This window comes from Furipterus horrens, unplaced genomic scaffold (genome assembly GCF_987537825.1).
Source record: "Furipterus horrens unplaced genomic scaffold, mFurHor1.1.pri manual_scaffold_17, whole genome shotgun sequence".
Lineage (NCBI taxonomy): Eukaryota > Metazoa > Chordata > Mammalia > Chiroptera > Furipteridae > Furipterus > Furipterus horrens.
This window is the reverse complement of record NW_028327187.1, coordinates 109,725,299-109,748,545: the sequence shown is the minus strand read 5'-3', so window position 1 is coordinate 109,748,545 and position 23,247 is coordinate 109,725,299. Positions and strand designations below refer to the sequence as shown.

General features: G+C 37.5%; 1 protein-coding gene across 1 annotated transcript in view; it reads right to left on the bottom strand.

Moving 5' to 3' along the window:
* The window catches only part of SCML2 (Scm polycomb group protein like 2), a 58,935-nt gene extending 36,129 nt beyond the window's left edge, over positions 1-22,806 (bottom strand). Inside the window, exons 1-3 of the mRNA XM_090264167.1 lie at positions 22,566-22,806; positions 18,812-18,900; positions 9,622-9,865 (exon numbers count right to left, since the gene is read on the bottom strand). Coding sequence (XP_090120293.1) covers positions 9,622-9,865; positions 18,812-18,900; positions 22,566-22,764 — 532 coding nt within the window. The 5' untranslated portion in view covers positions 22,765-22,806. The remainder of the gene's footprint in view (positions 1-9,621; positions 9,866-18,811; positions 18,901-22,565) is intronic.
* Positions 22,807-23,247: the final 441 nt, after the last annotated feature.

The following is a 23,247-nucleotide window of genomic DNA, read 5'->3' as shown; positions in this document are numbered from 1 at the left end:
CCTGGAAGTATCATGGTGAAAAGGCAAAACACCCAAGATGACATAAAAATAAGAGTAGCTAGAGAAAAAAATGACAAATTACAGTTAGAGGAAAATATAGTTAGGACTGACAGCTGAATTCTCAACAGCTATGGAATCCAAAAGGCAACAGAATATCTTCACTGTGCTGAAAGAAAATAGCTGTCAACTTAAAATTCTATAAACAGAGAAAATTACTTTCAAGGAAAGAGTTAAAATAATGACCTATTCAGATGAACATAAACTGACAGAGCATGCCTCTAGCAGACCCTTGCTAAAGGAAATTCTGAAGGATCAAACTCAGGCAGAAGAAAACTAACCCCAGATGAAAGGTTTGAGATGCCAAGAAGGAATAAAGGGCAAAGAACATGTTAAATATGCTGATGAACCTCAACAAATACTAACTATATATACAACAATAATAGCCAGTGCAATTACAAAAATATATAATTAATTAAAATATATAACAGTAACAATATGAATTGGAGGCAGGAAATGGATATTCTGATTTTTCTTTATTGCCTTAATGCAGAATAAAGATACTAATTTCAGACTTCCATTAAGTTAATAACGCATGTTGAAACTCCTAGCATATTAAAAGAACAGAAAATACAGTGAAGGATGGGTAGAAGATAGATGTCAATTTAGGACACTGAGAAAAATTATACATAAATATGGGAGAGTCACTAGGTTAATTCCTTCAACAATAGGGGAGAAAAGATTTTAAGGAATAAGTATTCAACACTATCAAATACAGCATAAAAGTCAAGAGGAGAGCTCATTAGTGGTCTTCCAAACAAAAGGGGGGGAAGGGAATGGAATAAGAAAAACAGAATCAGAAAAAGGACAGAAAAGGAAAATAAAACACAGAAAAGGCAAGGCAAATAAAAAGCACAAAATCAGGTGGCATATTGAGAACAAATATATCAGCAATTATAATAAATATAAATAGATTAAAAACTCCGGTTAAAAGACTGGCCAAAAAAATCAAAATACAACTATTTGCAAGAAATGAATTTTTTTAGATCAAGAATAAAGGTTGAACATCAGATACAGAAAGAGAGAGAGAACAAGAATACCAACAAAACAAAATCTGGTGTAGCTACATTAATATAAGATAAAATAGCCTATAAAGCAGAGGTTCCCAACTTTTTTGGTGCCAGGGACCAGTTTTAGGGAAGACAATTTTTCCATGGATATAGTGGGGGGGACAGGAGGCAGAACTCAGGCAGTAGTGTGAGTGAAGTTTTGCTCGCTCACCTGCCACTCACGTCCTGCTGTTCAGCCTGGTTCCTAACAGGCCACAGACCAGTAGCAGTCCATAACCCTGAGGATGGGGACCCCTCCTATAAAAGTATATTTTTTAAATTACCATAAAGAAAGTTACTACAGAAGATTCAACTGACCACGATGTTATAACAGTTCAAAAATTGTACACAACTGATTATGTAGCCATAAAATATGTAAAGTATAAAGTAAACACTAGAAGAACTATAAGGATAAACAGACCCTTATTCATAACAGGACCTATAGGGGGGAAACAGTTTGAATAACAGCAAACTTCTCATCAGAAACCATGTAGGCCAGAATGAAGCTGTATTAACAGTTTTCAAGTGCTCAAAGAAAAGAACTGTCAATGTAGAATTCTATCTCCAGCAACTATCCCTCTAGAATTATTGGGGGAGAGAGATCCAAGATGACAGACAGATTAGGTAGAAGCTACATTGACCTCTTCCCAGGACCAAACTGGAATTACAACTAAATCTTGAAAAATCATCCTGAATTAACAACCAAAGGCTAGCTAGAGAAGAAGCCTTATAACCAAGGATTTACAGAAGAAGCCACATCAAGAACTGGTACAAGTGCAGAGGCATGAGCTCTCATGGGCAGCAGCTGAAATTCTGGAGGGATATCTCAGCTGCGGGGGTGTTCCCATGAAGTCTAAACCCCAAGCAGGGCTCCCCAACCTAGAGCACCAGAACCAGGAAGACTGCTGATAAAACATCTGACTATGAAAAGCAACGGGGTTCCCGTCCACCAGGGAGAGATAGCTAGAGATGCAGAGAGCCTCCTAAAGGGCCAACACATAAAATCTCATTTGCAGCCTCTTACCCTAGACTCCAGCTGAGGGAGGGCAGAGTGGACTAGAGATGCATGTGGAGAGTCTTGGGTTGGTGGTTCTGGGGAGAGAGCTGAAGGGTCAGCCACCAGGATCCCTGTGCTCAGTCATTCTCCCACACTGCAGGAGCCATATTTCTTGGACAGAGCATTCCCTTACATATCTCATCAGCCTGGGTGGAGCAATAGCTGCACCCACAGGAATCCCTATTGCCCCACCCTGTGGAACTTAAGCCGGTTTGCAGAGGAGTACAACCAGAGGCTCTTTTAGTGACTAAGCCTAACAGACAGCCTACAGGCAGAGGCAGATCTCTGGGTGCTTTGAGACTTGTGCTGACCTTCCTAAGAAGAAGAAAAAAGAAGGAGGAGGGCAGAGAAGGGAGGAGGGAGGAGGAAGAGGAGAAAGAAGAAGAATCAGAAGAAAGAAGAAAGAAAGAAGAAGAAACAACAGAGGAACATAGTTAAAATAAAATGGTGCCCTGACTGGTGTGGCTCAGTTGGTTGGGCAGCATTCCACAAAATGAAAGGTCTCCGGTTTGATTCCTGATCAGAGCACATGCCTAGATTGCAGGTTCAGTCCCCTGTCAGGGTACGTGCAAGGGGCAACCAATTGACGTTTCTCTCTCACAATGTTGTTTCTCTCCTCTTTTTCCCTCCCTTCCCCTTCCTCTAAAAATAAAATCTAAAATAAAATGACAATAAATACATATCTATCAATAATCACTTTAAATGTAAATGGTTTAAAAGCTCCAACCACGAGACATAGGGTAGCTGAATGGATAAGAAAACAGGACCTGTATATATGCTGTCTTCTAGAGACCCACCTCAGAACAAGATACACACAGACTAAAAGTCAGACTTGAAATCTTAAAAATCCTAGAAGAAAACATAGGCAGTAAAATCTCAGACACTTCTCATAGCAACATTTTTTCTGGTATTTCACCTTGGGCAAGGGAAGGAAAAGAAAAAATAAACAAATGGGATGCCAAACTAAAAATCTTTTCAACAAGGATGTGGAGAAAAGGGAACCCTAGTGCACTGTTGGTGGGAATGCAGACTGGTGCAGCCACTGTGGAGAACAGTATGGAATTTCTTAAAACACTAAAAATGGAACTGCCTTTGATCCAGCTGCTGGGAATATACCCTAAGAATCCCAAATCACCAATTCAAAAGAACTTATGCACCAGAACTTAGCCAAGTGCTGGAAACAGCCTACATGGCCATCAGTAAATGAGTGGATCAAAAAACTGTGGTACATTTACACAATGAAAGAAAGAAAGAAATAGGGAACTCCTGCCTTTTGTGACAGCATGGATGGGACTGGAGAATATTATGCTAAGTGAAGTAAGCCAGTCAGTAAAAGACAAATGCCATATGATCTCACCTATAAGAGGAATCTAATGAACAAAATAAACTAACAAACAAAATAGAACCACAGGATGGAAACATGGAACATACTGAAGGTGACCAGAGGGGAAAGAAGGGGAAGGTACTAGTCAAAGAACAAATATGAATGACCCACAGACATGGACAACGGTGTGGGAATTAACTGTGGGAGTGGGGGTGGGATGGGTGGAAGAGGGCAAAGGGGAAAAAATTAGGGTAACTGTGATAGAATAATAATAAAAATTATTTAATTAAAACAACTAAAAAGCTTTTACACAGCAAAGGAAACCAACAAAATGAATAGACAACCCATGAATGAGAGAACATGTGCACAACGGATATGTGTGATAAGGCATTAATATCCAAAATCTATTAAAAATTTCTAAAACTCAACACCAAAAAAACAATCCGATTAAAAAATGGGCAAAGGACCTGAATAGATACTTCTCCAAAGAGGAAATACAGATGGCCAATAGACATATGATAAGATGCTCGACATCACTCGTCGTCGTCGGCAGCCGTCCGTCTCGAGAGACGATGGTGTAGCTTCTTAAGTGTCTATCTGCACCGCCGAGAATGGCTGTGCAGTCCGACACGGGAGTGACACGGCATCTGTCTCCTCCCGTGTTGAATTGACATCTTGCGATGACGCTGGAGTGTCCTCTCCAGTGGAGCTGAAGCTACAGAGCCTGGGCAGGGTGATATGGAGGGTCTGCTGTTGCCCGTGCAGCAGACCCCCCCTCTCTTCGCAGCTGAAGGGTCCAAGGGAAAGACGGAGTCGATACAGCTTGGCTTCAGGTGCGCCGCAGGAGTTGCCGGTGTTGACTACAACGTCAAACCGCCTTAGGGACTCCGGCTCCGGATTTTCTGTTGGGGTTTACTCCCTTAGCCTTTCCCCAGAAGAGGTATGCCGCAAGGCAGCGGAGGTTTTTTGGAGTCAGAGTTTTCCTTCTCTGATGTACCCTGACTGGAAGATCGAACCAGCGACACTTAGCTCGCAGGCCGACGCTCAATCCACTGAGCTAAACCAGCCAGGGCATCACTAATCATCAGAGAAATGCAAATTAAAACCACAACAATGTATCACCTCACACCTGTCAGAATGGCTATCATCAATAAATCAACCAACAACATATGCTGGTGAGGATATGGAGAAAAGGGAACCCGTGTGCACTGTTGGTGGCAATGTAGATTGGTTTAGCCACTGTGGAAAGCAGGATGGAGCTACTTCAAAAAAATTAAAAATGGAGTTGCCTTATGACTCAGCAATTCTACTTCTGGGAATTAGAATGCTAACTCAAAAGAATATATGCAGCCCTATGTTCGTTACAGCGTTATTTACAATAGCCAATATTTGGAATCAGCCCAAGTGTCCATCAGAAGAGGAGTGAATAATATAGTTATGGTAGCCCTGACCGGTGTGGCTCAGTTGTTAGAACATTGTCCCGTAGAACAAAGGGTCATGGGTTCAATTCCCGGCCAGGGCACATACCCAGCTTGTGGGTTCGAGCTCCAGTCAAGGTGCATACCAGAAGGCAACCAATCAATGTTTCTTTCTCACATTGATGTTTCTCTCTCCCTCTCTATCTGAAAGAAATTAAAAAAATATATCCTCAGGTGAGGATTAAAAAACAAAAACAAAAACAGCTATGGTACATCTACACAGTGAATTACTACTTGGCCATAAAAAAATTACACTTTACAACAGCATGGATGGACCTGGAGAGCATTATGCTAAGTGAAATGAGCCAGTCAGAGACAGACAAGTACCATTTGATTTCACTCATATGTGGAATCTCATAAACAAACTGAAAAAACAAGGAAAATAGAGAGACTCATAGAGCTCTGGGTGAGAGATGGAGTGTCGGGAGAGGGATGGAGGAAAAAAAAAAAGAACTCATGAACATGGACAACTGTGTGGTGCTTTTGAGGGTGGGTAGAGATGGAAGAAGGGAGGGGGATAAATGGTGATGGTAAAAACTAAAAATAAATAAAATAAAAAGAATTATGGGGAAATAAGTTTTCACTGGATGAAGGAAAGTCAAGAATTTGCTGCCAGATGACCTACCCTAAAAGGAGGACCACAAGAAGTTCCCTAACAGAAAGAAAATGATAAAAGAAGGAATCTTTGAAAACTAGAGAGGAAAAAAGAATTAAAAGGGCAAAAATATAAGTAAATTCAATACACCTCCTCCTCCTCTTGAGTTTTCTAAATTATGTTTAATGGGTGAACTGAATGTAAACTGCCTAAATGCTGCTGTTCTCAATGAATGCAGAGAAAATATTTAAGACAATTCTATCATAACTGGTAGAAGGTAAAGGGGCATAAAGTCAAGGTAAGTTTTCTAAATGTCACTTTAACTAGTAAAATGTCTAGCGGAGCAAAGAACAGAGGAGGCAGATCTCAGAAAGTACTGGTAAAAGCACATTAAATAAAAACACTTTAATCCTCAACTCTCTAAAATATGGTTTTGCCCAGAAGTCTAGTAACCACCCTTCTATTTAGACCACTAATGAGATCTCCTCCTGACTTTTATGCTGCATATGATAATGTTGAATAGTTACCCCTCAAAAGCTTTCCTCTCCTGCGGTAGGGAGAACCAACCTATTGATACTTACATTTATGTACACTTTTTATCAGTCTCATAAATTGACTTCCATCTTCTACCCATCTGTCATTTTTGTGTTTCTCAAAGATTGGGGCTCAAACCATGTGCAATGGAAACACCTGAGCTCTACTCCGTACCTACCAATTCAGAACCCATGCATGTGAGTTCCAGGGCATCAGCCTTGTAACAAGCTCCCCCAAGTGATTCAAGTGTGTGAATTATTGCTTTAAATGTTAACCCATGAGGTCCTGTAGTTGGTCCTCTTCTACCTCCACCTCTTACACATGCATAATTAAAACCACACCTAAAACTTCCAATATTTACTGCTATCAGTAGGGTGTATAAGCTGCCCACCCCTCCCCCTGCCAGCACCTATAATCCCACCTGACACAAAGAATATTTGTTTGAGTGAACATGATGACTCTCAGACCTGCTTTGTCAACCTCTATCCCTGAATGTGCAACTATCCAATGGACATGTCCACATAGATGTTCTAAAGTTATCCTAAATCAGTGAGGATTAAGTTCAGCTAACAATAACATAAAAACCTAAAAGAATAGTGTTTTATATAACACAGAAGTTTATTTCTCTCAAATAACAGTCTGGAACAGGTTAGTATGAAAATGTTTCTCCACAAAGTTCTCAGGGACTCTAGCTCCTTTTTACTTTCCATTCCACTATGCTTAGAATATGGTCCCCATTTCATGGTCCAAGATGGAGCTCTACCCAAAACAACCACATTCCTAGCAGGAAGATAGAAGCAGGGGAAGGAAGAGAGAAGGGTAAATTCATCTCTCTGTAATACACCTCCTGGAAGTAGAATATACTACCTTACTTTTATTCCACTGACCAAAACTTAGTCTCAACCACATCTAACTTCTAGAGAGGCTGGAAATGTAGTCTTTATGTTAGGCAGCCAAATTGTATTACTAAAAAAAAAGGAAGACCAGGTACTGAAGAACAGCAGCATTCTTGGCCACACATTCCAAAGTTACTGTGTCCAAAACTGAACACATCAGCTTTTAGGAAAACTGTGTAATTTTAACCTTTGCAATGTGTCCACTCTACCTTTATCTCCATTCTGCCTGACAAACTCCTTCTCCCATAATACTCACATCATGTGTCTTTTTATGAAGCTTTCCTTTACTCAATCACCATTCCCTCCAACCTAAAGAGATTGGATGCCTTTGGGCCACCGTCATATCTAGCATATATCTCCATTTTTACATAATTAATTCTGCATCATTTTTCTAAAATATAACCCTCTATTCATCCCTCTTGCAATAGAAGGCAAACTTCTTGAGATAGAGACTATGCCTCATTTATCTTAGTATTATGTGCATACAGATCTGGATCATATTGAATTTTACAAAAATCAATTAATGTCTGCTTCCTAAAATTACGGCAGTAAGGAAGTACTAAAAGATACTTAATAAAAAGAACATCATGGTATGTAGTGCTGTAGTATGGGATATGTTAAAGTCTCAAATTACAGAAAATTCTAACAGCAGTTACAAGAATATAGCAGTCCCCCCCCTCCACCTTATATGTGATTTCACTTTCCATGGAATCAATTACCTGTGGTCAACTGCAGTCCAAAAATATTAAATGGGAAATTCCAGAAATAAATAATTCATATGTTTTAAACTGTGTGCTGTTCTGGGTAGCATGAGAAAATCTCACACCATACCATTCCAACACACCCAGGATGTGAATCATCCCTTTGTCCAGCATCTCCACGCTGTATATGCTACCCACCCATTAGTCACTTAGTAGCAATATCAGTTATCAGGTCGACTGCCATGATATCACACTGCTTTTGTGCAAGGAACCCTTATTTTACTTAGTAATGGCCCCAAAGTGCAAGAGTAGTGATGCTGACAATTTGGATATGCCAAAGAGAAACCATAAAGTATATATATGTATAGGAAAAAAACACAGTATACATAGGGTTCAGTATTATCTAAGATTTTAGTTATCCACTGAGGGTTTTGGAACATAGCTCCTGTGAATAAGAAAGGAGTATTGTAATATGGCTATACTTCTATGCTCTTACCTAGCTACTGCCCTCCTCCACACACCTCACCTACTCATTTTCTCCACCCATTTTCCTTTTTTCTGATATAAATAAATTTAGTGAGGTAAATTTTAAGTATGTTTACAGTTGATTCCACAAATAAGCTTATATTTAACTCAGGCAAATGACTGGGTTATGTGAATGGATCCCTTTTAAATCTCAGCAGCTATTCTATCACAGAAAACTAGGTTAGGCATATGTAAGCCCTTGGAAGGGTTACCAAGGAAGTCTAATGTTTTGATGACTTTTCTCTGAAAGAATATATTTAAAAATTATAGTATTCAACTTATAAAACAAATGATAAACCCATGACTAAAATGACATATGAGGGAGAAATTAAAAAAACAATTTATAAAATATTGTGTATTTATTCTTATATGATTAAACTTCAGTCGCCTTCAAAGTCCTCTCCATCTGATACAATACACCTATTGAGATGTTTTTCCCACTGCTCAAAACAGTTTTTGAACTCGTCAATTTTGATGCCTTTTAGTAATTCTGCCGGAATTTTGTTTGTTTGTTTCACCTCTTCCACATTGGCAAATGTTTCCCTTTGAAAATTTTTTTTCATTCCAGGAAACAAAACAAAAAAAAGTTGTTTGGGGTGATATTAGGTGAACAGAGAGGGCAAAGCATGGGAGTCATGCTGTTTTTGGTCAAAAACTGCTGAACACTCAGCGCAGTGTGGGCAGATGCACTCATAAATCACCCATCATGAAATGGGCAAATGCTTTCAAAGAGTCTTAAAAAAAAAATCACTGAAGCTGAATGCAGCTTCTCACAACGCCTGCTGGTCCACTGATACAGATGGGTTCCTAGAACACTCACATAGCATGGGAAGCCTGTACTACAAGAGGCCCGCCCTCCAGAAGATAATTCTGGTTTTTCTTTTTGATCCCCCCTCTTACTAATATCTATGATGGCTTCCATAAGAGTTGAAATTGTTCACTGATGTGTAGATTTTACTTAAGACTACCAAAGTATAAATTTAATTTGCAAAATGAACAAAATCATATAAAACATGTATGTACAAGTTGTTATGCCCAACCTTTTAAAATCTATCTTCTATATATAAAGAATGGAATGATGTATGTATTTTAAAATTTACTATCAACTATAAAGGAAGCTGAGTACCCCAAAGTGCTTATAGTAGCAAGGCTTCAAAAGTCTAAGTATGGCATCCAGCTTTGCCCATACTCTTCACAGTGTGGACTGTCAATTCAGACTATGGTGCTAGGCTGGCCCTCAAGAATTCTAATCACACCCTTCTTTTATCTCCAGTTCTCTAGCCTGGACAGTGCTCCTGCTGCTCTGCCTGTGGCTCCAGGGGGCATGAAGTGCTAACTTCAATGCCAATAGCAGTTAGGTCTAGCTCAATAGCATAAAAGAATACATAGTTACTTATTATCTTACCATGAGTTCCCACTGGCTGCAATACATGTCCTGTTAGATGACACCACCCAACTGGGAAAATATCTCGGCAATAGTATTTGCACCAGTAATCAAAAGATCCACTCCAGCCATCGAATTTGATATGAATTTCATCTCCTCTTACACCTCCAACAGTTGCAGGGCAGATCATATAAGGGTTCTTTTTGTCTACAGCTTCAAGTTTCATCCCCACTTTAAAATTATTTACAGGTGGCTTTGGTGGTTCCTATAAAAAACATTTTAAAAAGTTTTCATTATTTAGGTGTATTAAACATTTGCTCAATTGTATTCTTACAACATTTAGCAACCAAAAATTGAGCTCCATGTATAGCAATTAAATACAAGAAAAAAACAGTTTTTACAGATCTCTCTGAAACTCTGTTCTACAACATCTCACTTACTCTGGAGCAGAGCCAAGAACCTGGAAGGAAACAAAACCAGCCTGACAGTAATTTATCCATCCATTCATTCATTCACTCAAAAAATATGTACAGTATGTACTAAGAATTCAGGATTTATTGGTGAACAAAAATATCAAAGATAACTGTTCTGGTGAAGCTTACATTCTAGTGGTGGTGGTAATAAGGTTGGGGGCTGAGTAGAAGAAAACAGGAGAAGCATTCAACAAGAAATTTTTTAAAAGAGGTCAAACAAACCAATAAATATGTAAATTATAGTATATGCTGAAAGGCAGTAAGTTCAAAGAGAAGGAACAGTAACAGATAATATCCAAAAATAAATTCAGAGTATAAAATGCAGACACAAGAACATAAAAGTCATATATACATACTCATATAGTCTGATGTCATTTATGATATCCAAATCCAGAACACTTTAAAAGTATTCCTTAGTTACAAAAGTTAAAGCGTGCAAATGGTAACAGGATTCTTAGAAAGCCCAAGTGCTATGTTGAAAGCAACATCTTTACTTTCAATTTGCATTTTATCCTACTACATGGCACCATCAGAACCCAGTCACCCGAGCCAGAAACCTGGAAATAGTCCTAAACCAGTGGCTCTCAGCCTCACTGTACATTAGAATTACCTGAAGGCCATGTCACCAGAGAAAGTATTAAACTGCTCTAGGGTAGGGCGTGGACATCAGCACCTTTTAATTCCCCAGATGATTCTAATGTGCATCAAAGGCTGAGAACCACTACCCTAGAGGCATCTTTTTCCCTTAATACTCACATTCAAAAACTACAACCAGCCAATTCTACCCCCTATATCTCTACAATAATAACATCAAGAGCTAATCTTCAATTAGTATATGCTAGGCACTGTTTTCCATATATTAATTTAACTTTCACAACACCCTATGAAGTCAGTGAAATTATTATCCCCATTTTATAGATGATAAAACTTATGAACAATTGCCTAAGAATACACCATAATATCAGAGCTAGATTTTAAACCTAGGCAACCGACTCCATGGAACACCTTACCCCATCATCTGACTGGCCAACTCCAACACATCCATTTCCAAATCCCAGCTCTCTTGGCCTTCTAAAGCTTCCCTAACCAACTCTTACCCACTCCTGGGCCCACCTCAAACAGAGACATTCTTGCCTTCAATTGTAAAACTACTGTTGGAATGTGTTCATTCCTCAATGAGAAGAACGGATTCTCAAAAGCAGGTACTCATGTCATTCACATTATTTCCAGCACAGTATCCAACAGCAAGCAGTTTAAAAAACAAAAACAAAACCCTGGATGAACCAAGGAATCACCTGAAGAACAGTAAACAAGCTCTCAGTTAATTTTTTCACCAAGTTATAATTTAAGAAACATATCTGGTAGGTTTGTTCCTCTTTTTAATGCCCCCTTTAAACCCATCTCATTAGCCCATATTTTACCATAATTATTGTTAACTGTTAGCCCTCCAAGTCCTTTTAATGACAAATTCTTAACTTGATTCTTTAAAACCACCCTGAAAGTCAGCAGAGCAAAAGTTAGTATGATTAAATATCAAAGTATTTAATAACTAAATAGCAGGTAAGAAACAGAGTTGCATATTGACACTAAAGATCAATTGTCTGTTACCACATACAGGGAAAAAGGATAACCTTGGTAGTTGATAACTTTGTGCTAGACATTCACTGAATTCAGAAAACATTCAAGGCACACATAAGGATCCCAGAACTTTAAACTGTCATATGACAAAGTAAGAGTAAGACTTTCTTTAGCAAAGCAAACAAAGTTCAAATGGCAATATACAGTAGTCGCTCTCTATATCACAGTTCACTTACCGCGGGATTTTTCAACATATTATATTTCATTATTTATCGTGGATTTTTTGCTATATGGCAGGATTTTGCGGTACTGTATACGTATGTTGTTAAAGTTACGTAGGTTTAAGAGTGTAGAATATGTTTAAGAACATAAGTAATGTTTATAAAAGTGTGGAAAAGGTTAATAAGGGAGTGGGAAAGGCTAATAAGGGACTGGGAACGGTTTATAAGTGTGTGGGAAGGGTTTATAAAGCCTTAAAATAGATATAAATACTAAAATAAATGTAAGGCTCCTACTTAGTGGATTTTCACTTATCGCAGGGGTGAACGTAATGCCCACAATAAGTGAGGGAATACTGTATACTTTTCTGCTATTTATCCTCTGAAGATTTTCATACTGTTTATGAATTCTTCTAAATTTCATGAATTTACTTAAATCAGTATAGCCATACATATATTAACAGAAACTCTGAAAGAAAACAAATCTTTATTTAAAAATAAAACAAAGAAACTGATCTTTTTGCATAACATAGTAAACAAAAAGACTTTATCACAAAATAAGCTACCTCCAGATTTACATAATTGGCAAAATGGTTCCCTCTGCTGTCCATGAAAGGTAATGATATTTATATCATTATATAAGCATATATCAAGATATTTATATCAAAGCAACTTCAGTCGCTTTTAAATCTTTTTAAATAATACAGTTTGTCAACACCAATTCTTGAGTGACTTCCTAAACATATAGGTATAATTTGCAAAAGTAATACTAAAACAAGGGATCATATCTTTTCTTTTACTGTGAGAAAAAAATGATTCTGTTCTAGAAGGTGACAAGTAAAGAATGCTCTTTTAATATCCTTCCTCGCTTACCTATGTTTCTCCTTAAAGGGTATTTCTTCCCAAATCCCACCAACTCTGAAGCCAATCTCAGTATTATCTGGATTACCCCTCTGCCTGGAAAATTCTTAACCCTGTAACCACATGGCTCATTCTCTTCCTTTCTTCAGATGTTCACTCAAATGGCACCTTCTCATCAAGACCTTCCTGATCAACCTATCGAAAATGTCACCCTCTCTTCTCCTTAGCATACATAGAAATGAAATATATATATACATACTTTATTTGTTTAGCATGATTTATAATGCATTTCCCCAGCTAGAAGGTAAGTCCATAAGAGGTTTTTTTACTGTTTTGTTTACAGCTGTATTCTGAGAGTCTACCTCTGACCACAAACTCCTATCCTTAACTTCTACTTCTTTACTTTTTAATCAACTACTTCTTTGACATCATCAACAATTCTACTCCTTTAATCTTCATTTATTCATTTACAAATATTTGCTGAGTGACTACTATATGCCAGACACTACTGAAGGTATTTGATACATATTAACTAACAGGACAGACAAAAACACCATCCTTGTGGTGCTCACATGCTAGTTAAGAAGATGAGGAACATGATAAAACAAGTAAAATATATTCTATGTTAGAAATAAGTGATATGCAAAAAAAAAAAAAGGGAGAGAAAGTAGAAATGAGTAAGGGAGATCCAAAGAACATTGTAGGAGAGGGATTGTGCAATTTTAAATAAGGTAATCAGAACAACCCTCAGAGAGAAGGTGATAGTAGAGCAGAAACCTAAAAGAGGTGATTATTAACCATGTAGTTATCAAGAGGAGGAGTGTTCCAGGTAGAGAGAATAGCCAGGGCCTAACATAGGAGATGTAACTGAAATGTTCAAAAACAACATAGAAGCAACTATGGTTGAAATGTAGTATGCAAGTATTAGAGCTGTAGGAAACAAGGTCAGAGAGAGAATGAAGGGTCATATGTAGATCGTGGAGGTCACTGTAAGTACTCAGGCTTTAACTTGGGAGTAAAATGGGGAACTCCTAGATGGTTTTGAGCAAAGAATTGATATAACCTCACCTTTGTTTTAATAGGAATACTCTGGTTGCTGTTTTGACAATAGACTGCAAGGTTATAAATAAAGAGACCACTAAGGAGGCTCCTGAAGTAATTCAGGTGACAGACAAAGGTAGCTTGTACCAGTCTGATAGCAATGGAGATGGCAAGAAGTGGTTGGAGTTTGAATATATTTTGAAGGCAGAGCCAATACAACTTCCTTATGGACTGGATATAGTGTGTAAAAGAAATAATAACCAAGGTTTCTGGTCCAAGGAACTAGAAGGAAAGCTTTGAGTAGTTTGAGATGTCTATTATACATCCAAGTGGGGATGTAGTGTAGGTAGGCTGGATATACAAATCTGAGTTGGGAGCAAAAGGTCTGGATTGGAAACACAAATTTGGAAGTCATCTGCATATAAACTGCATTTAAAGCCAGAAATTAGATGAGATCACCAAGAACTTAATAAAGATCAGAGTTACTCAACCTTGGTACTATGGCCATTTGGGGCCAGAATAGTCTATTGTCGGGGCTGTTCCATGCATTATAGGATGTTAATTAAGTAGCATCCTTGGTCTCTACTCATTAGATGTAGGTAGATCACCCCCCCACACACACACATAGTTATAACAACCAAAACTATCTCTAGATAGTGCCAAATGTCCCTTGAGGACCAATCGCTCCCCTTCCCTGTTGAGAGCCACTGATATAAAGAAGAGGACCAAACATTCTAACAATTCTATTACACTTTCTGAAGACCAGGTTAAGAGCATCATGTCACCACTTTCTTCCCAGCACCCAAAACCAACTCTCCCCCTTGTGCTTGTTCTGTTATCTCCAAATCTTAGTTTGATTATCATAATCCACTTGACCTATATATACTCAGTTGTTGACCACTCCTGGAGAAAAGTCCCACATGCTTATTACATATAGTGGCATACATATTTAGTCTTTATCTTTAGCTGAACCCTCCAAAACACCATCATGTGTCCCTAAGCCATTACCTCTCCCATCCCATACAGAAGCTATTCCAAACCTTTGCCATTTACCGTAAGAATAATAATGTATCCTCAGTATACGTTTATTATTTTATTTTTTAACTGGCAGTCAGAGAAAAAGGTCTCTGCCTCAGTAGTATTAGAACACAGTAGACATTCAGCCTATGTATACATCTTCCCCTCTGCCTTTGGCAGTTTTCTATTTCACAGAATAGTAAATTGGGGCCATCAGCAGCGAGCTCTAGCAATATTCTGCTCCCACAATTACTATTTAACTATATCTGAAGACTTGTTCACCTGGTCTTTAGTTCTTGTTCATATAAATGATAAACTTCCTAGCCACCAAATAGTAAAGAATCAGCTTTCCTCTTAACTGACCTCTATTAAGTACCTATTATGAGTACTTATACATTATAAAGGTGAGTGGGTATTTCTCAAGGTTCTAACATTGACACTCCTCTCTTCTCCTATATATTCTGAACTAGCTCATTCATGCTCAAGGCTTCCATCACTACCATTTAAATTAAAAACTCTCAAATCCACGTACCCAAGCAAAACCTTGTTTCTAAGTTATAAACACTTCACTTCCAAGAGTCTGGTGTTAGTCATCCTTACTCAAATTTCCCAGAGGCACCCCAACATGTCCCAAACAAAACCCATATTCTTCCTCTACATGTATTCATCTTTCTGTACTTCCTAACCTTTCTTCATTCATTTAATAAGTAAGTACTAGGACTAATGATAGGCACTGAGAATACAAAAACATGTTCACTGTTCAAAAGGAACTCAGTCTAGAAAGCAAGAGACAGTGAAATAATAATATAACCCAATACCTACAAAGATTGAGAAATGCACAAAGTGCTACAGAAGAATAAAATAAAAGAGTGGGAAGTAGAGAAAGTACTTTCGAGGATTTAATACCTGACGTGAATCTTAAAAGAAAAATAGTAGTTAATCAGAGATAACAAACTCTAAAGAGAAACATGACATTAACAGGCTTATTACAAGCAACTTAGAATGTAAAATCCAAAGCAAGAAGTAGCTACCGTAAACCAGGTCATACGGTACCTCAAAGGCCATATTAACAAACGTACTTCATCCTGAGTGCAACTGGGAACTTCAAAAGAGTTTCAAGCAGGGAAATGATGTGGTAAAGCTTCCGTGTCAGGTATTTCTAGCAGTTGTGCATAAAAGTGAGGATCAGAGGCAGTTATATGACTAAACAGTCCAGCAAAGAGGAAAGCTTGTATAAGGGGGAATGGTGGTAAGGTTAGAAAGCAGAGGCACAACAAAGAAATAATTAGGAAGCTAAGTGGGTGGGCCTTTATACTGGCTATCCAGAGGCCAGGGTCAAGGAGGAGTGAGGATCGCTTCTGGCCAAGTTTCAAGCTTGGCTGAAAAGAGCACCCACAAATCAGTAAGAGTAAGAAAAGAAATCAAATAGAAAAACAGGAAAAGGCAATAATCAGGCAATTCACAGAAGAATAAAAGGCAATTAAACACATTTAAAAAGTTCAATTTCAGTGGTAATCAGTTCAATGAAAATTATATCAAAGGGATAGCATCCCTATCCCCACCTTCCAATAAAAAAGACTCACAAAATTTTAGAAGATTGATAATATCCAATGTTATTGAATGTGTGGGAATACAAACATACCTATACACTAGTTGTGGAGCATAGCTTGGACTACCTTTTGGAATGCAATTTAACAGTATGTATCAACACTTACAGCATACATTCCCCTTGAACCAGCAATTCTACTTCCAAAACAGTAGCTATTCACACTTATATAAAAAGTCTTATGCAAGAATGGTCACTGTAGACAGTTTAAACACGAGTGGAGAGAACTAAGTATCCATCCTCAGGAAGAGGTTAAATCAATGATGGTAATCTATACCACAAATGAGTACAATACAACCTAAAATATATATTAAATAAAATGGAAATATTTCCAAAATATACATAATTTAGGGGAAAAACTAAATCAAAGACAATATACACAATATACTCCAATTTATCTTTAAAAAAATAAAATCCCATATATGTTTGTGAATGCACAGAAAAAGGTCTGAAAAAACATAAACAAAACTTCAATTTGGAGAGAACAGTAGAATAGAAGAATAGACAAGATAAAGGGATCCTCATTTTTCACTCTAGCTAAATGTATAGTTTGATAATGTGGCTTGTAACTAGCTGATAAAACAATATAAGTAAAATAAATTCAATGGCTTTTCTAAAGTCACAGCCCAACCTAATAGGTGTTTAATTAAAACTACTGCTAAACATCTCCTATTATTAGCTATTCTCACATATGCTTTATAAATTGCCCAAAGGATTTGCATTTGCCTATGTTTCTTGCTGGTAGGGCAGCCCACTTTTAGCATTCTTGCTGCTCAAAGCTGCACTAAAAGACTTTTTTTTTGTAATGCAGGAGTCATATTAATTGATGCGTCCCCTTAGGTCCTTAATCTTCTTCAAAAAAATTTTTTAAACTACAACAAATGTTTATCATTCCTAATATGAATAGTTGTAATCAAATTGAAGTGACTGAATGCTGGCTGGTGTGGCTCAGTTGGTTGGAGCATCATCTGGTAAACAAAAGGTTGTAGAATCGATTCCGGGTCAGGGCTCATGCCTAGGTTGTGGGTTCAATCCTGGTCTAGGCACATACAATCCCCAGTTCAGGCATGGAAGAAAAAGGGTACTTTGCACTGTCAGTGGAAATGCAGACTGATACAGCCACTGTGGAAAGCAGTTGAAGATACCTCAAAAAATTAAAACTGGACCTGCCTTTTGACCCAGAAATTCCACTTCTGGGAATATATCCAAAGGAACCCAAAACACTAATTCAAAAGAACATAAACACCCCATGTTCATTGCAGCATTATCTACAATCACCAAGATATGGAAGCAGCCCAAGTGTCCATCAGTAGATGAGTGGGTAAAACAACTGTGGGACATTTGCATAATGGAATACTACTTGGCTATAAAAAAGAAGAAAATTTTACCCTTCGCAACAGCATGGATGGACATAGAGAACATTATGCTGAGTGAAATAAGCCAGTCAGAAAAAGACAAGTACCATACGATTTCAGTCATATGTGAACTCTAATGAACAAACTGAACTAACAAGGGAAATAGACTCATAGAGAACAGGCTGACAGCTAAGGGGGAATGTTAGTGGGTGGAGAGATTGAGCAAAAAGGAAAAAGTACTCATGAACATAGACAACAGGGTAGTAATTGCAGGGGGAATGGGATATAAGGGGGATAAATGGTAACAGAAAAAATATAATAAGAAAGGAAGGGAGGGAGGGAGACAAAGAGGGCAGTAATTCATTTTGACTAGTGGATGATTATAACTGAGCTTTCTTTATGATTTGCTGTTATAGGTTGAATTGTGTGCTCCCACCAAATACAAGCCAAGGAGAGAAGCCTCAAAGAAACCAAACCTGTTGACACCTTGATCTCAAACTTTCAGTCTCCAGAGCTTTGAGAAAATAAATTTCTGTTGTTTAAGCTACTGTTATGGACTTACTATGTCCTCCCAAAGTTCACAAACTGAAGCCCTAGCCCCCATTATGATCACCTAGAGATAGGGCCTTTAAGAAAGTAATAAAAGTTTAAGTGAGGTCATAATGGTAGGGCCCTAACCCAATAGGACTGTTGTTCTTATAAGAAAAGGAGAAACCAGAGATTCCTCTCCCTCTGCACAGAGGGAGAGGCCATGTAAAAACAGAGAAAAGGCAGCCATCTAAAAGCAGATGAGAGAGTCCTCACCACAAACCAACCCTGATGGCACTTAAATCATGCACTTATGGCATCCAGAACTGTGAAAAAAATAAATTTCTTTTGCTTAAGCCACCCAATCTGTGGTACTTTGTTACGTGAGCCTAACAGACTAATGCACTTGCCAACCCAGTAATTTAAAAAGCATTTTTGCTTTTTTATGTAAGAGAAGACAAAGTATTTAAGTGTTCCCACTAAAAGAATAAAATTACAGTCAAATTAATGGAATCTCTATAAATTCTTTCTTACCTCCTTGAACAATGATGTAGGTGCCCTTTCAGATCCATCCAGTGTTCGCAAGAGGAACATTGGCCAAGATGATGTATTCATCTGGTACCCTGTTTTAAAAATTAAATTAGATATCATGAAAAATCTCCCTATAATATTACAGCAAGTTGGTATTTAAAACAGCTTTCGGCCCTGCCTGGTGTGGCTCAGTGGATTCAGCGCCAGCCTCCGAATCAAAGGGTCGCTGGTTTGATTCCCAGTCAGGGCACATGCCTGGGTTGCAGGCCTGCTCCCCAGCTGGGCGTGCACAAGAGGCAACCAGACATTGATGTTTCTCTCCCTCTTTTCCTCCTTCCTTTTCCTTCTCTCTAAAAATAAATAAATAAAATCTTTTTAAAAATATCTTTCATTTACTATTTTGCAGAATGACTTTCTTGTTTTTTTTTTTTTATTTTATTTTGTCAGGTGATTTTTTTTCTTTTTTGTATTTTATTGATTATATTGTTACAATAGTTCCAATTTTCTCCCCTTTACTCCCCTCCCCCCAGCATTTCTTATCGAGGAACTCAGGAAATGGGCAAGAGGAGCAGCTGCACTCTCCAATTAGTGCTACTGTACCCACTGTATTGTTTGGCAAAAATGCTACAGTACTGGTAGAAATTCATTTTAGAGAAGCCACTAGCTAGAGTTTCCCAACATACACATGTGTTAGGAATGGCCCACAACACTCAGGTGATCCAAGCCAGAACCCAGGAGAGCTTCCATTTCCCACCAACAGCTGCCATACAAGCAGGGCAAAGGCTGGAAAAGACTTTCAGCCCTTTTCCCCTGCCTTATTTCCTTTCAGAAAAAAGACAGTTTTCTGTCAAACTCAGCAAATGTACACTAATGATGGTGCATTTCATTGTCATAAATTTCACCTAAAAAAAAATCTTCAAATAAACACTGAACCCTAAATGATATGCATGCTACAGTATTCAGAGGAAATGTACCGATGTCAATTATGTACTCAAAAACACATTTAAAAATAAGATGGATTGAAAAGTTGATAGAAGGGCAAATGGATAGATGAGTGATAAAGCAAGTATAATAAAATGATAATAGTAGAATCTAGGCAGTGGATATGTGGGTGCTCACTGTAAAATTCTTTCACTTTTTGTGTTTGAATTTTTTCATACAATATGTTAGAAAAAAATACAGCTCTCACTTTAGCAGTCTTTACAGACACTACACATAATCTTCTCTTAGAATCTGTATCAGATGCTATCAAAACAGACTCAACGGGTATCTTTCTAAAGATCTTATAATTAATGGTGACTATTACAATATCTGGGATCAGGGGCCTGCTAGTTTTACTGCTTTCTGAGGGCAATCTGTTTCATGCAACACTTGCCTTCCTTGATGCCAGAATTGGAGAGAATTTGGCATGCATCCCTGATGTAGATATATACATTAAGATAGGGAGGCACATGAATCACTAGCAACAGGTCCATCAATAGGATAAAACATGCAAAAAAAAAATTTCAGGCAGATAGTTATCCTATAATAAAAATGTACTAAACCCCCCTAATCTGATTAGGGAAATAATTGTTGCTAGGAAAAAAGGAGGGTGGAGTGAAGATTTGTTACATACTCCCTTATAAGTCCATATTATTACTGATACCTAATCAAGCTATCTACAGCACAGATTTTCCACACTGTGGTCCGAATATTGCATAAGAATCATTCTCTAGTCCTTATGCCTTTCTCTTAACCCCATCTTAACCTATTGTATCATGCACTATGGTTCTTCTCAGTTTAGCAGTTTTCTTAATTTTGTAATTCCCTAAAGTCAAACGTAGATTAAATGGTTTAAAAAATAGATGAAACTGATATAAAAATTCAAATACAGATAAAACTAATTTATGATATTAGGAAGTCTGGGCAGTGGTTACCTTTGGGAAGGGAGAGGTTATGACAGGATCAGCAGGAGTGGGGCTTCTGGGGTGTTGATAATGTCTTATTTCTGGATTTGGGTGGTGGTTATACAGATGTGTTCATTTATAAGCTTTACATTTATGATCTGTATACTTTTTTGTTTGCATGTTAATACTTTAAAAAATCTTTAAAATATAACCTTTAAGCCCTGGCTGCTGTGGCTCAGTGGATTGAGCATCGGCCTGCGAACCAAGTGTCGCTGGTTCGATTCCCAGTCAGGGCACATTACTAGGTTTCATGTCAGGTCCCCAGTTGGGGGCACGAGTGAGAGGCAACCACACAGCGATGTTTCTCTCCCTTTCTTTCTCCTTTCCCCTCTCTCTAAACATAAAATAAATAACTTAATAAAAAAAAAATATATATATATATAACCTTTAAGATTTAAATAAATAAACCTATTTTTAGAAGGAAAACTAAATAAGTTGTGTTTTATTAATATGGAAATTAAACTATTCAAAAGTGTCTAATGAGCAAAGTGAGAAAAATTATGTATTTTTCTATGTACTGTAAAAATATATGCTAGTCAGCGTGTATTGCTATATATTTCATATTTTTAGTTAATAAAATAATTTGATAAAAGAATAATTATAAATCTGGCTATATGTTTGAAATGCTGGCAATCACAATAGCTGCATTTCCTTTAAACAAAATACAAAAACATTATCATATTGTAAACTGAGAAACAAAACCCAAACAGGAAAGCACTAAGCCTCAGCTTTATACTTATACCTCTTACAGAATTCTGTATGATTTCAGAAATGTTATAAAAATAAACAACAAAAAATGTGAATGATATGAAGAATGAAGGCAAATGGCAGAAAACACACCCACCCTAAACCATCTTCGTGGAGTAACACATCTCTGATTAGTTTTTAAAAACAGTTTAAGCCAAATTAGAAATAATTAACAATTAGAGCAAGAACAGTATAAAAGATATCACTAAGAATAGTTATTATGAATATATCAAACTTTGATTTTCAGAGAATTTTTCAGTAGTAGGAGATGAAAAAATTCATTTTCTCATTGTACTTTAAAATAGGGAATTTTCATTTTCATCACTGTAAAGAAGAAACAAATAAAAACCAAAACCCACCATCACTCATAACAGAAGTGATGAAATAAATAAAATCACTTATTGTCTGTAAAATATCATGGTTATACCTAAGTAGTAAAAGAAAAAAATTGCCCAAAATTAGAGTCACATACTTTTTACCTTTTATAAACTTGGTCAAAATAGAGAGCTTTGTAATTAAAAATCTTTGCTGGTAAGTTCCATCCATCTCCTGCTTTTCAAAGACCTAAAGGTACTGACTCCTACCCATCTCACTGTGATTTCTTCCCACTATAGATGAAATGGAATTCTCACATTTGCATCTGGAGCCTGGATGTGGAATCCCCTATGCTTACCCCCATACTGAAAATGCTGAATGGTTCTGTGGGCAATATTGAGAGAGAAAGTGACTTGTATCAAATGTTACAAACTACTTCCCCAGAAGGGTTTCTGAATCTGCATGTGTAATCTAGTACAGCAGCTTCTGACATTTCAAGTTTGAAGACAGCATGAGTCTTTCCCTGGAGTGAGAAGTCTTTAGCACACATATGCCAAATGTATACTTAGTGAAACTCTCTAACATATAGTACTGATGAGTTCCTCTCTCATATATTCTCTACAGTAACCACCTGACCATCTATTTGCAAGAATGCCTAGAAGAACAGATTTTTCAAAGGCCATTAAAACTATTTCTACTGAATATTACATTAGTAAGAATATGTTATTTTTAAAACTGTTTATTCTTACCCAGTGGAGGCTGAAGTAAGTTCCCACGCAGTTCACATGTCCCAATGGGCTGTATGTCTGAAGAATCAATAAGTCTCCAAAAATCGTTTTTGTCATCACTACCATCAAGGCGTAAACACAGCCTGACACCGCTAATTCCAATGACAGTGGCAATACATGTCGAAATCATATTGCGAGGGTCACGGGCTTCCAATTTCATACCAACTCTGAAGTTATTCTCTGGTGGAACCTTGGACTACATATATACACACATAAATGTGTGTGTGCACACACATAGACACACACACAAATACAATTTGTTAAAATGCATCGACTATGAAAAAACAAATAGTCAGTTATGTTACCCGAATATTTTGAGGAATATTTTAAGTAACAATCACAGTAGATGGTGAGCAAAGTTAAGAGCTACTAAGGATCAAGAAAAAGATCTTCAAACCCTCTCCTTGGCTTGACATGAAGCATAAAAACACTGCCACCTGCTGATCTTACTCATTTGCTCACTTCCAGGCAACCCAAATACAGCCTTTAAAATGCTGAGTGGCCTTCTAAAATAAGAATCTGATTAGGCCACACCCTTGAAACAAACCAACTGGTAGCTCACCACAGCTTAAGATAAAAGTCCAAGTGCTCAGTACAGTTAAAAAGCCCCAACACCTTTAACCTCATTCCTACACTATCACTT